Source organism: Platalea leucorodia, assembly GCF_965183815.1.
Source record: "Platalea leucorodia genome assembly, chromosome: 7".
Classification (NCBI taxonomy): domain Eukaryota; kingdom Metazoa; phylum Chordata; class Aves; order Pelecaniformes; family Threskiornithidae; genus Platalea; species Platalea leucorodia.
In genome coordinates, this window is record NC_138829.1 from 68,112,965 (window position 1) to 68,124,480 (window position 11,516).

The 11,516-nt window shown below is 42.5% G+C and overlaps 1 protein-coding gene across 1 annotated transcript in view; it reads right to left on the minus strand.

Annotated features, from left to right (window-relative positions):
- ANO5 (anoctamin 5) overlaps positions 1-11,155 on the minus strand; it is a gene marked incomplete at its 5' end in the record, with an annotated part of 61,207 nt that extends 50,052 nt beyond the window's left edge. The window contains 2 exon segments of the mRNA XM_082318430.1: positions 10,988-11,099; positions 11,102-11,155. Of these exon segments, the coding sequence (XP_082174556.1) occupies positions 10,988-11,099; positions 11,102-11,155 (166 nt within the window).
- Between the last annotated feature and the right edge of the window lie 361 nt (positions 11,156-11,516).

The window sequence follows — 11,516 nt, forward strand, 5'->3', positions numbered from 1 at the left end:
CAGACCGTTTCTATTTCAATTACAGACCCAGATGATCAGACCAACAGTAATTCAAAACAGCTCACAGAAATCAACATTCAGAACTGAAGACTGGAGAACATAATCAAGATTGATTTCGCCTCTTAAAATATAAATAGTTTACCCCCTCAAAAAGAAGGTACTTTTATTAGTGCAATCTTATGATTCCTGTAACAAGCATGGAAAATGGCCCTCGTGTAATGAAATGATTAGTCATTCTACAATAGTTTAACTTTGTTCACAGTGCCTTTCTTTTCTACATTGCAAAACTGACATTTTCGGAAAAAATAAAAGGAATTAAATTCCACGTCTGTATCTACTGGTTAAAAGAAGTGGTTTAATATGGTTAGTATTTCAGGAACCAAAAAGTCATCCTTAAAAACCTTCCTATTCATTCCATGATGAAACACAAAAACCCTTAGCGGTCTAGATGCCAACATGCTCACAGTTTTTCAAAGATGCTACTGTAGCTGCAGTTTACAGAATTGGCACGTAAGCTATTCAAGGACGACTGGCCGTCACGTACTTAAAATCAGACAAATGGATGGGAGACTGCATGCATGACCTATTTACCCTTTATACGACAGTATGACACAAAGTGGAAAATTCTCTTTGATGACTACGATGGTAACACAGGCTTTATAAAATTAAAAATTAAAGTCACCTGCAAGAAAACAAGCAGCTGAAAATAAATTCTGTTTATTTTGACAAGTGCTGTTTAATTTCATTTATAAAACCTCATAAAACACAAATAAGTGTATTCAGCGCTGTCGCAAAAAAGTAAGGATGCTGTTATAAATCAAGGTCTCCTGTAGCCTCCTATTTTCTGACAGCTGGGGCAAGGTAAGCAGCACGGCTCAATGATGCCACAGGACTAGCGATGCATCCCTCCGCACCAAAAACGAGCTGCACGTTCTCCAGAAGTGCAGCCCCTCACAGGCCACGTCCTGGTCACAACAGCTGTGCCTCAACTAGGAAAATAAAAGGTCCAGGATGCGGGCCACAGGACTGCTCACTCAACTTAATTATTAGTGCACTTTGTGGAATGGCTTTTGGCTTCTAGCACTCTCCCCGACAGAGCAGAAACACACCCTGGAGGACACCACACGCCAAGATCTGGTCTTTGGAGAAGTCTGCCCTGCTTGGGGAAGAAGGGAGTTTAGCTGTATGGATGTGGCTGGACTGTGCTACTTGCCCTCTAGGCCAATGAAAAATTCTTGGCTTTTTTAATTACTAGCACAGGCACAGCCTGGGATGCTCTAGCATCTTTAACAGTACCCAACAGCAATTTCCCTGGAAGATGATGATCTATGTCACTTCAGCATCCTTAGGTAAGCTGTGGTCTGCTGGGAGATGGGAAGGAAAAAAAGCTTGGTCGATGCTGCTGCACTCAAGGTACAGCGGGGCACAGAGCAGCTGGTGTGTAGATGCTGCAGTCTGGCACAGTTCAGAGCAACTCTGCGTCAGAAAACCGAGCAAGAGAAGGCATTTCAGTTCTCCCTTCTCTCGACTTCTATCACCCTGATTCACCTGCTCTTGATAGGTGTCTTTCTACCAGTAAAAATGTTAACATATTAGGTGCTTCTAAAGCCCAGTGGCAGCTGAATAGACAGTTTTAGGGATCAAAATTTTCATTTTGCTACTAAAACTAGGACATCATCTGCACTTTCACACCTAAGACCTCTGACAGAGCTATTCCAAAGGCAAAGTTGGAGCCAGGATTCTCAGGCAGGTGCTGACAAACTGTTCATTGTTTAGCAGCAGTAAGACAGTATAACTACCGGTACTGCTATTACTTTCAACATTGTTTCCAAAATACTGCTTCCATTTGTTTCCACAATTTTCTTAGACATAGTAACAGCATCCCTTTCAGTCAACAAAACCAAGTAGGTAAAAACAACTTTCAGACCTGTCATACTGTCCTGCATATGTCTCATGCCTTCGGCAGATCAGTTTACACACGCACATATCCCTAGAGCAAATTTTTGATGGTCTGGGTAAAATAAAAAAAAAAAAAAGTTTACATTGCAGTTGTTATGAGGTAGCTACTTTGCATTACATAGAAACTTCTTAATATTCATTCTCACCAAGCAATGAAAGAAAATTTTATTCCTGGATATCTTGAAGTTACCATCTTAATAAAACCCTGCCATTATTCAATAACTTGGCCTGCCTGACAGAAAAGAGAATTCAATTTAAAACATTATTATTTATACTAAATCAATGCACTATTTATGGTACTGTGTCCTTTGCTCCCAAAAGGTCACCATGGAATTCCTGCTGTAGTGGGATCTACGTGGACCGATTTCCATCTTTGATAAGGAGTCTGATTCAACACTGAGTCACTAACAAAAATGCATACTGAACAAAGACCTCTCCAGAATAAGGTCACTCGTTCCAAGTAAGCTGTTGTGCTTCCGTATCTAAGAAAAACATGGCTTTAAAATGACTTCTTAACTAAATTTATGCACATATTGACCATACCCTCCCAGAGCTGGACAACTGAGTTGCCTAGGGGAACTGAGGACCCACCCAGTATGCTGGCTCCTGAGCAAGTAAAATAAGTGTTATTCCTTCACCTGGCATCATCTAAAGAGTAATAACTGCACTGCCGAACCAAAGATTCCATCTCAAAATTATGCTTGAAGTGGTGGTTTATGCATACTCAGAGCTGCTCCTAAAAATTTAAAACTATTCCTTAACAATGAAAACATTAATTCTCAGTAAATCCAAGAAAATTTATTGGGAACATTTTAAAAGAAATTTATGATTCCCTTTTAAAAAAAAAAAAAAAAAAAAAGATTGCATTCAAGCATAGTCTACTTCACGGACATCTTAATTTTCAGCATGTGTTTTATTATCGAACAAGCGATTCCAGAGAACAGGTATTTATCAACACAGAAAGCAAAAGAAAAAATAACAGTGTTTTATATAGGCATAAATATACAGAAGAGAAATCTGTTCCTAACAATAAGAAAATCTCATTTAGTATTTGGAAAAGACATGAAGTCCACAGTTCTAATCTCTAGTATAGTAAAAGGGTACTTTAAATCAGAACTGAAGTTTACCCTCAGCTGCCTTCCTTTTAAAGAACCATAAAACCAATCCCTTTTGATTAAAAGGCGCTGGGTTAAAAAAAAAAGAAAAAAAAAAGTTGTGTAAATCTGTTTTTAGCAAAAAAACCACAAGCATAGTGTTGCAACACAGAACTTGCACGGCATTTTAACGCGGTTAAGGCAATAACCATTACCGTATTGTATGTACCAGCATAGACAAGACTTAAAGCATCTGTGAGCACTGAAGTTAGCACTTATACCTTTTAGGTATCATCATTTTGCAGAATGACACACGTAAATTGATTAATAGGTTGAAATGCAATTAAAAAAAGAAAGCCCAGACCAGAGAGAGCCGGATAAAGTCAGGTATTTTTAAATTGTGTAGCATTTAGATGCATGTTAGTAAGGGAAATAGAACGGCAAATAAACCTCAGAAGAGCAGAGTGGTAAAATACCAGACTGCAGAAGTCTCGACAACTCCTGAAGCACTACGGCTGTGCTTGTTTGCACTTAGACTATTTATATGCGCAGGGCCAGATGTCATCAGCACTATCTGACTGCAGAGGCAGACAAACAGCTCAGGCAATGGCCTTGCACATATAAGAAAGTGCTAGGTGCACTCACATCTCCTTCAAGAAAAGGAATGAAGAAAGGGGAGCGGTGGTATTGCTTTTCATCACAGCCCGAGGGAGTCACAAGGACTTCAAAAAGTGTTAGGCATAGACCTGCTTTCCCAGTGTTCCCAGAGGCACACTTAAAATCTTATAGCATTATTCATTAATGCATTTCTCCAACTTCCACTGGAATCACCGATGTAACCCTGAAGCAACACAGTCTCTGCTATCTTTCCTCATTTGCAATACACAAGTTTTCAACAGTAGCGGAGGGGCAGCGGAGGGCCCAACCTACTGTTGATTCCACGGACACACAGCACATTCCCATCTTCGTATGAGAGATCTTCTATAGATACTGTAAAAGAAAAGCGATACGTGAACAGGGAACTACAGATAGGGAAACAGTGAAAAGGGTGGGGATAAGTTCAGCGTAAACTAGGAACGTGAGACTTGTACGTTTATTAAGAAAGTGAAAAGCAATATATAAAAAACTGCACCTCAAATTTACTATCCTCTGGCAGTATTCCTCAGTTTCATGCTACCTGGACACTTAACTTCAGATGGCCAAGTTCATCTGCTATTTTTTGTTCCTTCTGGTCCTCATGCTCTACCTAGTTCAATGCTATTTTGGTTATGCTTCCAATGAAATATGTCACTGAGAATTCTGCTACTGTGTTCACCAGGACAAGTACTGCATTTTCTCATATTAAACAACATAAAAATATACCGGTATAGAAAGACTTTCTATAAACAAATCCCAATTATTTTTTTTTCTGAAGTATGAGTTTGCAAGACATAACATTTTCTGTCCAAATTACTTTAAAGATGACAGAATAACTCTGCAGTCATATACTGACCCCAAAGAGAAACAGTTCCTATCAATCAAGAAAATGAGCAGGGCAATGGACCATGGCTCCCATCACTTACAGTCATTTATGTAAGCACCAGTCGATTAACAGGACCGAAGTACCCAAAGGCATCCAACTTGCCAATGGCCTCAAAACCACGTCTGCTAGTCATTACTCCTTAGCATGGTATATTTCTAGCACACTTGAAGTTGTGCAAACATAGGCTCTCTGATTTCCTACCTGATAGTTAAGAAAACCTCTTTGAATAACAAACCACAAGGCCCTTTCTAATTTAGAGCTAGCACAGAAAATTAAAGGCCAGCCATCTGCATCACGAGCCCTACCCACATGGCTCGCTGGGGTTCTGCTATCTTGCCAAAGGCCTCAAATTTCACATTTACCCTTGGGAACCTGCTAAGGAAGACAAGGGGATCACTTGGGATTTCCAGTTATAAGACTGCACTTCACCCAAAGATACTCTCACTTCCTAAAAAACAGCGTTTGGAACTTCACTACCTCTACTGGTCCTCACTGAGAACCAGAGGAGAATGGCTCTGACTGGACCAAAAGATCCAGACAAACCAACAAGATGAAATAATGAGGTGCTTATATCATACTGTTGTGTGTAAATGAGTGACCCATGTGCGCTGGAAAAAAAGTCTGATTTGAAGCCTAGAATGAAGTCTTTTAACACAAGTAACATCAAATGTTGGTCTATTCTTAATTGATTCTTAATGGCCAGATCTGTAACAGACTACTGTACTACAAATGCAAAAAAAAAAGTCATTAATCCCATAACCCTTTAATCTACAGGATCTAATGAAAATTCCAGATTACAACTGTGCAAACAGGACCTAAAACAATTTCTCTCCTCATTTCTTGGGCACCAGATACAACTAAAGCAGAAACCCTGCATTAGCAGAAATCAATGATGAAAACGGGCTAAAGAGACTGGAGGCAGGCCTACAATGTGTGAGAATACATGCTAGTTCTGCCTTGATGCGGTGTGAAGAGAGTGATCTAAATTTACACGTGGACGTATTCTGAGTACACAGAAATAGATTCAGAAGCCTTTATTGGATTACTGCAATACGAGTATTGCAGGTATGGAATTAAGGTGTTCTCTCAGCTGTTCTGGAGAACTACACTGACACACAGATTTTCACGTTACATCCCTTAGCCTAGCAGATAGGCGAGTTAAGAATTGTATTACGTTACATTAAGAGAGGTAATTAGTGCTTACAACGCATGTCAGCACAGTTGCACAAGACATGAAGTTTCCAGCACGGGTTCAGGCGTCCTGCCTTATGCTGCGCCTTTTTATCGTCAGCAGCCAAGCAGCCTGCTAGCACGCCTCTTCTTGGCACGCAGCGGACTAAAGCAATGAACGCCGTAGGTTTAACAGCTGTAGGTTCTTGCAAGAGGCCCTTCAAAGAAAAACACACGTCTCTCTAGTATAATCCAAGTAACGAAGTCCCAACCTAGAATCAACTCCTCCCCCACACAATGTTTAATCTATAAATAATTTCTGACATATTATTCAGCTTCCTGCAGATAGCTGACACCCCAGAATCCTTCCATAACTGTGTTATAATTGCAAGAACTACCCCTAGCAACACGACGCAAGGATCTTCCTTCCCCTTCCTGCACTTATACACGTGCGCGTGTGAAAAGCTACTACCAAATATAATGAAATTACTGCTAGATAATGAGGCACAACCTGGCAACTACACTGCCCTTCAGGTCAACCCCCAGAAACCAATAAAAAACTAGCGGAAAAGTTCACTGCATTATTACCTTGCCGCTTAACATCTGACACAGCAACTCTCACCACATTTTTACATCACCTATAGCTTCTTAATTACACGTTTATATTACGTGATTGTACTTCTCCACGTGTATATAAAACTCATTAATTAGTTTACAGATACTAAATATGAAGACAATGGGGTTTGGTTTGCTGTTTTTGTTGTTTGGTTGGTTGGTTTTTTTACAAAATATCTGCCAACAGTTCTCAGCATAATTTTAAAAGCACATTTTCAGTAATTCCCTTATATCTTATCCTAGTTTTTCCTTGCATCATAGTAATTATTAATCATTTGTACATAAATGTTAAAGTGCCCTTCCATTTCATGATACAGTTATCTCATTTCTGTAGAGACTTTTCCAGAATGCAAAAACTCACATTTCAACACAGCTTTCAGTTCTCTACACGTGCTGCTAATGCACCTGTTAAATAAAAGCTTGAAAAGCAAAGTAACTTTGAATTTTGTTTGTAAGTTGAGAAGAATTACCTAAAAAAAACTTCCAGGGTGTGACACCATACTTAGGGCACAATTTCATTGACCAGCAGCAAAGACTAGAAATTTTCCAGCTGTAGTTATACTTTCAAAATTTTGAATTTTAGTCAGATCCAAAGTGAAATTTTTATTTAAAAAAAAAAAAAAAAAAAGATAGTCAAACCCCTATGCACTGGAAACCTGCCTTTCCATTAGTCCTATAAACACCTCAGAATGGGACACCACACCAGACAGTACCTTAGCTGGAAACTGCCTGGGAAGGAAACACGGAGAGAACATCTCTCTGCCTCACATTGCAGTTGGGTTTCAGTTGCTTCCTTAGCATTTATTTGGCATTCCCAGCCCAGAACCTCTGCCCCCAGCTGGAACCAAGCCCTTCCTCCAGGAACCCGTCCAAGGGAGAAAAAGCTGAAGAGCATTTTCTTCCATTTTCTCAGCAAAAAGGTGAACCTGCAGACCCCTTTTTTAAATAGAGGCTAAACTACATTTACCTGCAATGGGCAGCACAGTCACTCAGTTCTTTACCTGAGGGAATTCAGCTGTATTTCCCAGCTCTCTGAAGCATGGCCTAAACTTCCCACATAATTGCCACTGGGTTAAGAAGGCATGCGAGAGACGCTTAATCCCTCCTCTGGAGCTGCTCTGCTTTGCCACTCACCAGGCTGCAGAGAGAGGGTATAAAAGTGACTTTAACCTCATATGCAGGGTCCTCATCTAAAAGAAAAGTGCTATACATCTCAGTCACCAGTCCAAGAGCAATTATTTTTTTTTTTTTAAACTGACACAATCTCTGGATAAAATCCATATTTAACAGCTGTGGTGGAATGGGCTTGACATTTTCATTTTCTCATTAAAAGAACCACAGCATGTACACAAAAAAAAATATATAAGGCGATATTATGCAAGTTGTTGGGATCAGTTCCCAAAAGCAGGCTTTCCTACTACAAACCAGAGTTTTCCGTTAAAAGGAGGTTTACCTTCCGACAACCAACCTGCATTTACACTGTGCCCCCGCAGTGACGCATCGCAGCCAGTAAAGAAATTCCACTCAGGAACTACCCGTTGGTTGGTCTAAGGGAGTATTTTCTCTCCTGCCTTTTATATTCTGAACTGTGTCTAAATTCTCGGAGCTTTTATTTTATTACCCAGTAATAATCTTTAAAAAAAGCTTTCACATTAACAAACCCTCTGCTTTGGCCCTGTGGGAACATGATATCCCATTCAGCGTTTCCACAAATAGATCAGAAATAACTACATACATTGCTCCAGCAAATAGAGACAGATGTAGTTTTGAACAGAGGCCTGTACTTTACAAGTATGAATCATAATAATTCCGATTAAATAAATGAAGTATCATTCTATTAAACGACAGCAGTATTTGGCCCTGAATGCTGAAGCATTCTGAGAAACCGACACACTGCCACAAGCGCCATTTGCAAGTCACGCCATTGGCTTTTCCCGATGTTTTGCTGCCTTTCTCAGAAGGAACACGAGCAAGGTGACAACCAACCCAAGAAAGTGTTTGAACTTAGATCAGTCTTAGAGCATTTTGAGTTCAAACCAGACTCCTGGAAGTTTTGAAAAAGGAACCAGACATATAAAGGCAGCATATTTCAAATCGCGTCATGGAGCCAATTCAGAGTTTCCAGAAGATCCACAGTCTTGGGGATATATCCCACAACACAGCTACTGTAGCACTGACATTTCATGCTGGGAAAAAAAATGCTGAAAGATAGCATGGACATAAAGAAATATTCCTAACAACATACTGTGGTCTTCTTCCTCTGATATCTGCATTCTGCTTTTGCAAGTTCACTTTTCTTAGTTTTTAATATTTGAGATAAATGCCACACATCTTCCAACAGAAAGCAAAATCACGCACACGAAAATGGAAGTTATTACCTCACATGGGTGTAATTCAACAGGAAGCCAGAAAGCCTCCTTCAAGGTGGCTTTTGGCACACAGTCTCTAAACACAGGCTCTGCAAGCTAAACTTTCTGCTGCTGGTAAGTAGTTTTTCACCCCCACAACCTGTTCCTCAGCATTCAAGTTTGATGAAATGCAGTAGTAAACCAGAATTAAATATACATGTACTATCCAAATATAAGCAGATATTTAAGGAAAATGAGTAGCAGATGCTTTTTCTTCTGCCTTGTTCCTATTGACTCCCACAGACCCTGCTTGTGCACGTCAGACATCTATAGCCTGGAGCCTCCTTAAGAGGCTATCTGTTCCTTAAAAGCACAAAGCAGATGTTTAGATCTATGAAAAGTCCCAACGGCAATAAATACATACTGTTAACTTTTCTAAACAATAATTTAAAGAAGATTTTATTTTTTTTATCCCCGAGAGATTTTTTGGACAACAAATTAACATAAACTTTAAGAAGTCTACTCACTTTACCCCAAATTCAATTTGTTTCTGTTTCAGAAAAGTGTTCGAATAAAAAAAAAGAATTGAAGTGGTGTAGGATTTTGTACGGACAGTTATGTGCTACTGTATGGTAAATCCTACTAAATCATCCTCATTCACTGAAACCCCTCAAATCTCCTTATATTTGATGTTTATGAGTACAAAAAAACCCACAAAACGCTCATGGGAAAACTGAATGCTGCAGAATTAAGTTACAAACCTGGCTTCCAACATCATTCCCTAAATGGTTATTGCGTATTTTTGTAAATATTTTTTAGTCTCAAGAACAACCACTGGTTAGAGCAGCTCAGTCCTAAGCACTTTTCATTGCTCACAGGCAGCGGGACGGGCAATGACTCAGGCCTCCCCACAAGACTTTGGAAATGCATTGCTGGCCAAGAGGCTGTAACACCCATCTGCTCCGGTTCCCGAGCAAGCCTGCCAGCTCCACCGGGCCTCCACAGAGAGGGCAAACGTTTGTCTGACGCTTGCTGCGGACACCTGCCTCGCCGCAGCTGGACACCGCTCCTTGCTGTCACTGTAAGCAGCTTCTTTTGGATAATTTTCATAGCCATTATCTCTCTGAAACAAGACTGTCAAATATTTCGAAAATCATGATTTTACACTAGTGCTTGAGGTGTTTAAAATGGCATTATATGTTTTTCTGAAAGAAAGAGTGTAGTCAAGCTGTGAGGGAAAACATACAACCCAAGCAGCCAACCCAGAAGCTCTTAGTGGTTCTTTCCTGCTTGAAGATCTTCACTTCTAGGACTGATGGCAAAGCATGAAGAAATTTTTCTAGGTCAGCATTTTTCTTTTGGTTTTAAATATCTTAGAATGCGTCTGAAAATATCAACGTACTGTCTCACATCTGACTGTTGATTCATGTTGCCAGGTGAGGTACTGATAAATACACACTTAGCATTTGCATCATGTTATTTTACGAAATCATACTATTACCACATTTAGTATAAGTAATTACATTACACGCTGACACCAATTGGAAACTGTAACCTGGCTATTGCAAAAAAGCAAGGCCCCAACACGAACCCACCGGCCGCGCTGCAGCTGGTGCCGAGGCCCCGGGCACCGGGGCGGGAGCGGGGGGCTGCTCCCACCCTCCGATGCGGGGTGACGGGGTCTGCGCTGACCCCGCTCCTCACGGCCAGCGCAGCCCCTCTGGGAGAGCTCCGCCTGCAGCTCACCTGGGCCTGAAGGCTCACCGCAACCTTGAACCCAGCTGGTGCTTCGCGAAAGGCTGAAAGTTTGCTGTTAGGCCAAGGCAAGCTTTGCGTTTGAAGTGTGTTTGAAAATAAAAATTAAGGGCTATGTCTAGTATTGGTTCAGAGCAGCGTGCTGATGCAGGAACCGTTCTGTTCAAGGTTTATTTAGGGTTAATGAAGACTTAATGAAACCGCGCTCGGGCTCATGCAAACGTCCTTGCTGTTTTGAGTGGAAGCCGGAGGATGAAAGACCGACTCGGGAGGCGGCAGGAGTCCTCCGGGACCAGCCCCATCCCCCAGACCCCCGCCTGCAGAGGCCCGGGGCGGACCGGGACCCCCGGCCGCCCTCCGGCTCTGCCTCCCACCCGCGACGCTTCCACGGGCCCCGAGCCACCGCCGGGCAGGAAGCCGCGGCCGCGCCCGTCCCCGCAGCACCCCCCTCACAGGGGGGAGGCGGAACAAAGCACCGATCCCCCCCCCCCGCCCCGCGCCGCGCCATCCCCGTCGTCTCCTACCATCCGCAGACAGAGCCATCTCGATAAGGGTCTCATTCCCTTTCTTCCCCAAGCGATTCATGGCGGCCGCCTTTTCTCTCCCTCCTCGCCCGCGGCGGGGAAATACCTCCGGAGGAACGGATGGGAGAAGAGGGGGTGAGTCAGGGGCTGGGTGGCCGCCCCATACATGCGCACTGTCCGCAGAGGCGGAGCGGGGAGAGGGGGGGGGACCGGAGGAGGGAGGGGAAACCGCGGGCCACCCCCGGTGGGGCGCGGTTCCCGCCCGGGGCGGCCGACGGGCGGGTTTCCCGCCCGTCGGCCGCCCCGGGCGGGAACCGCGCCCGACGGGGGGCGGCTGGTTCGCCGGGGAGAAGGTCCTTTCCTCTGTAAAATCTGCATTAAACCCTTTGCTTTTCCGCTACGTAGAGAGAAATGACCGAAGAGGAACTGGGAAAACATCCAAAATGTGGCTATTGATTATCTCTCGAGCGTTTGCTCCTTTAGTGGCATTTGGTAAAAGCAACCCCTTTGATTTCTTCGTTTAGATACA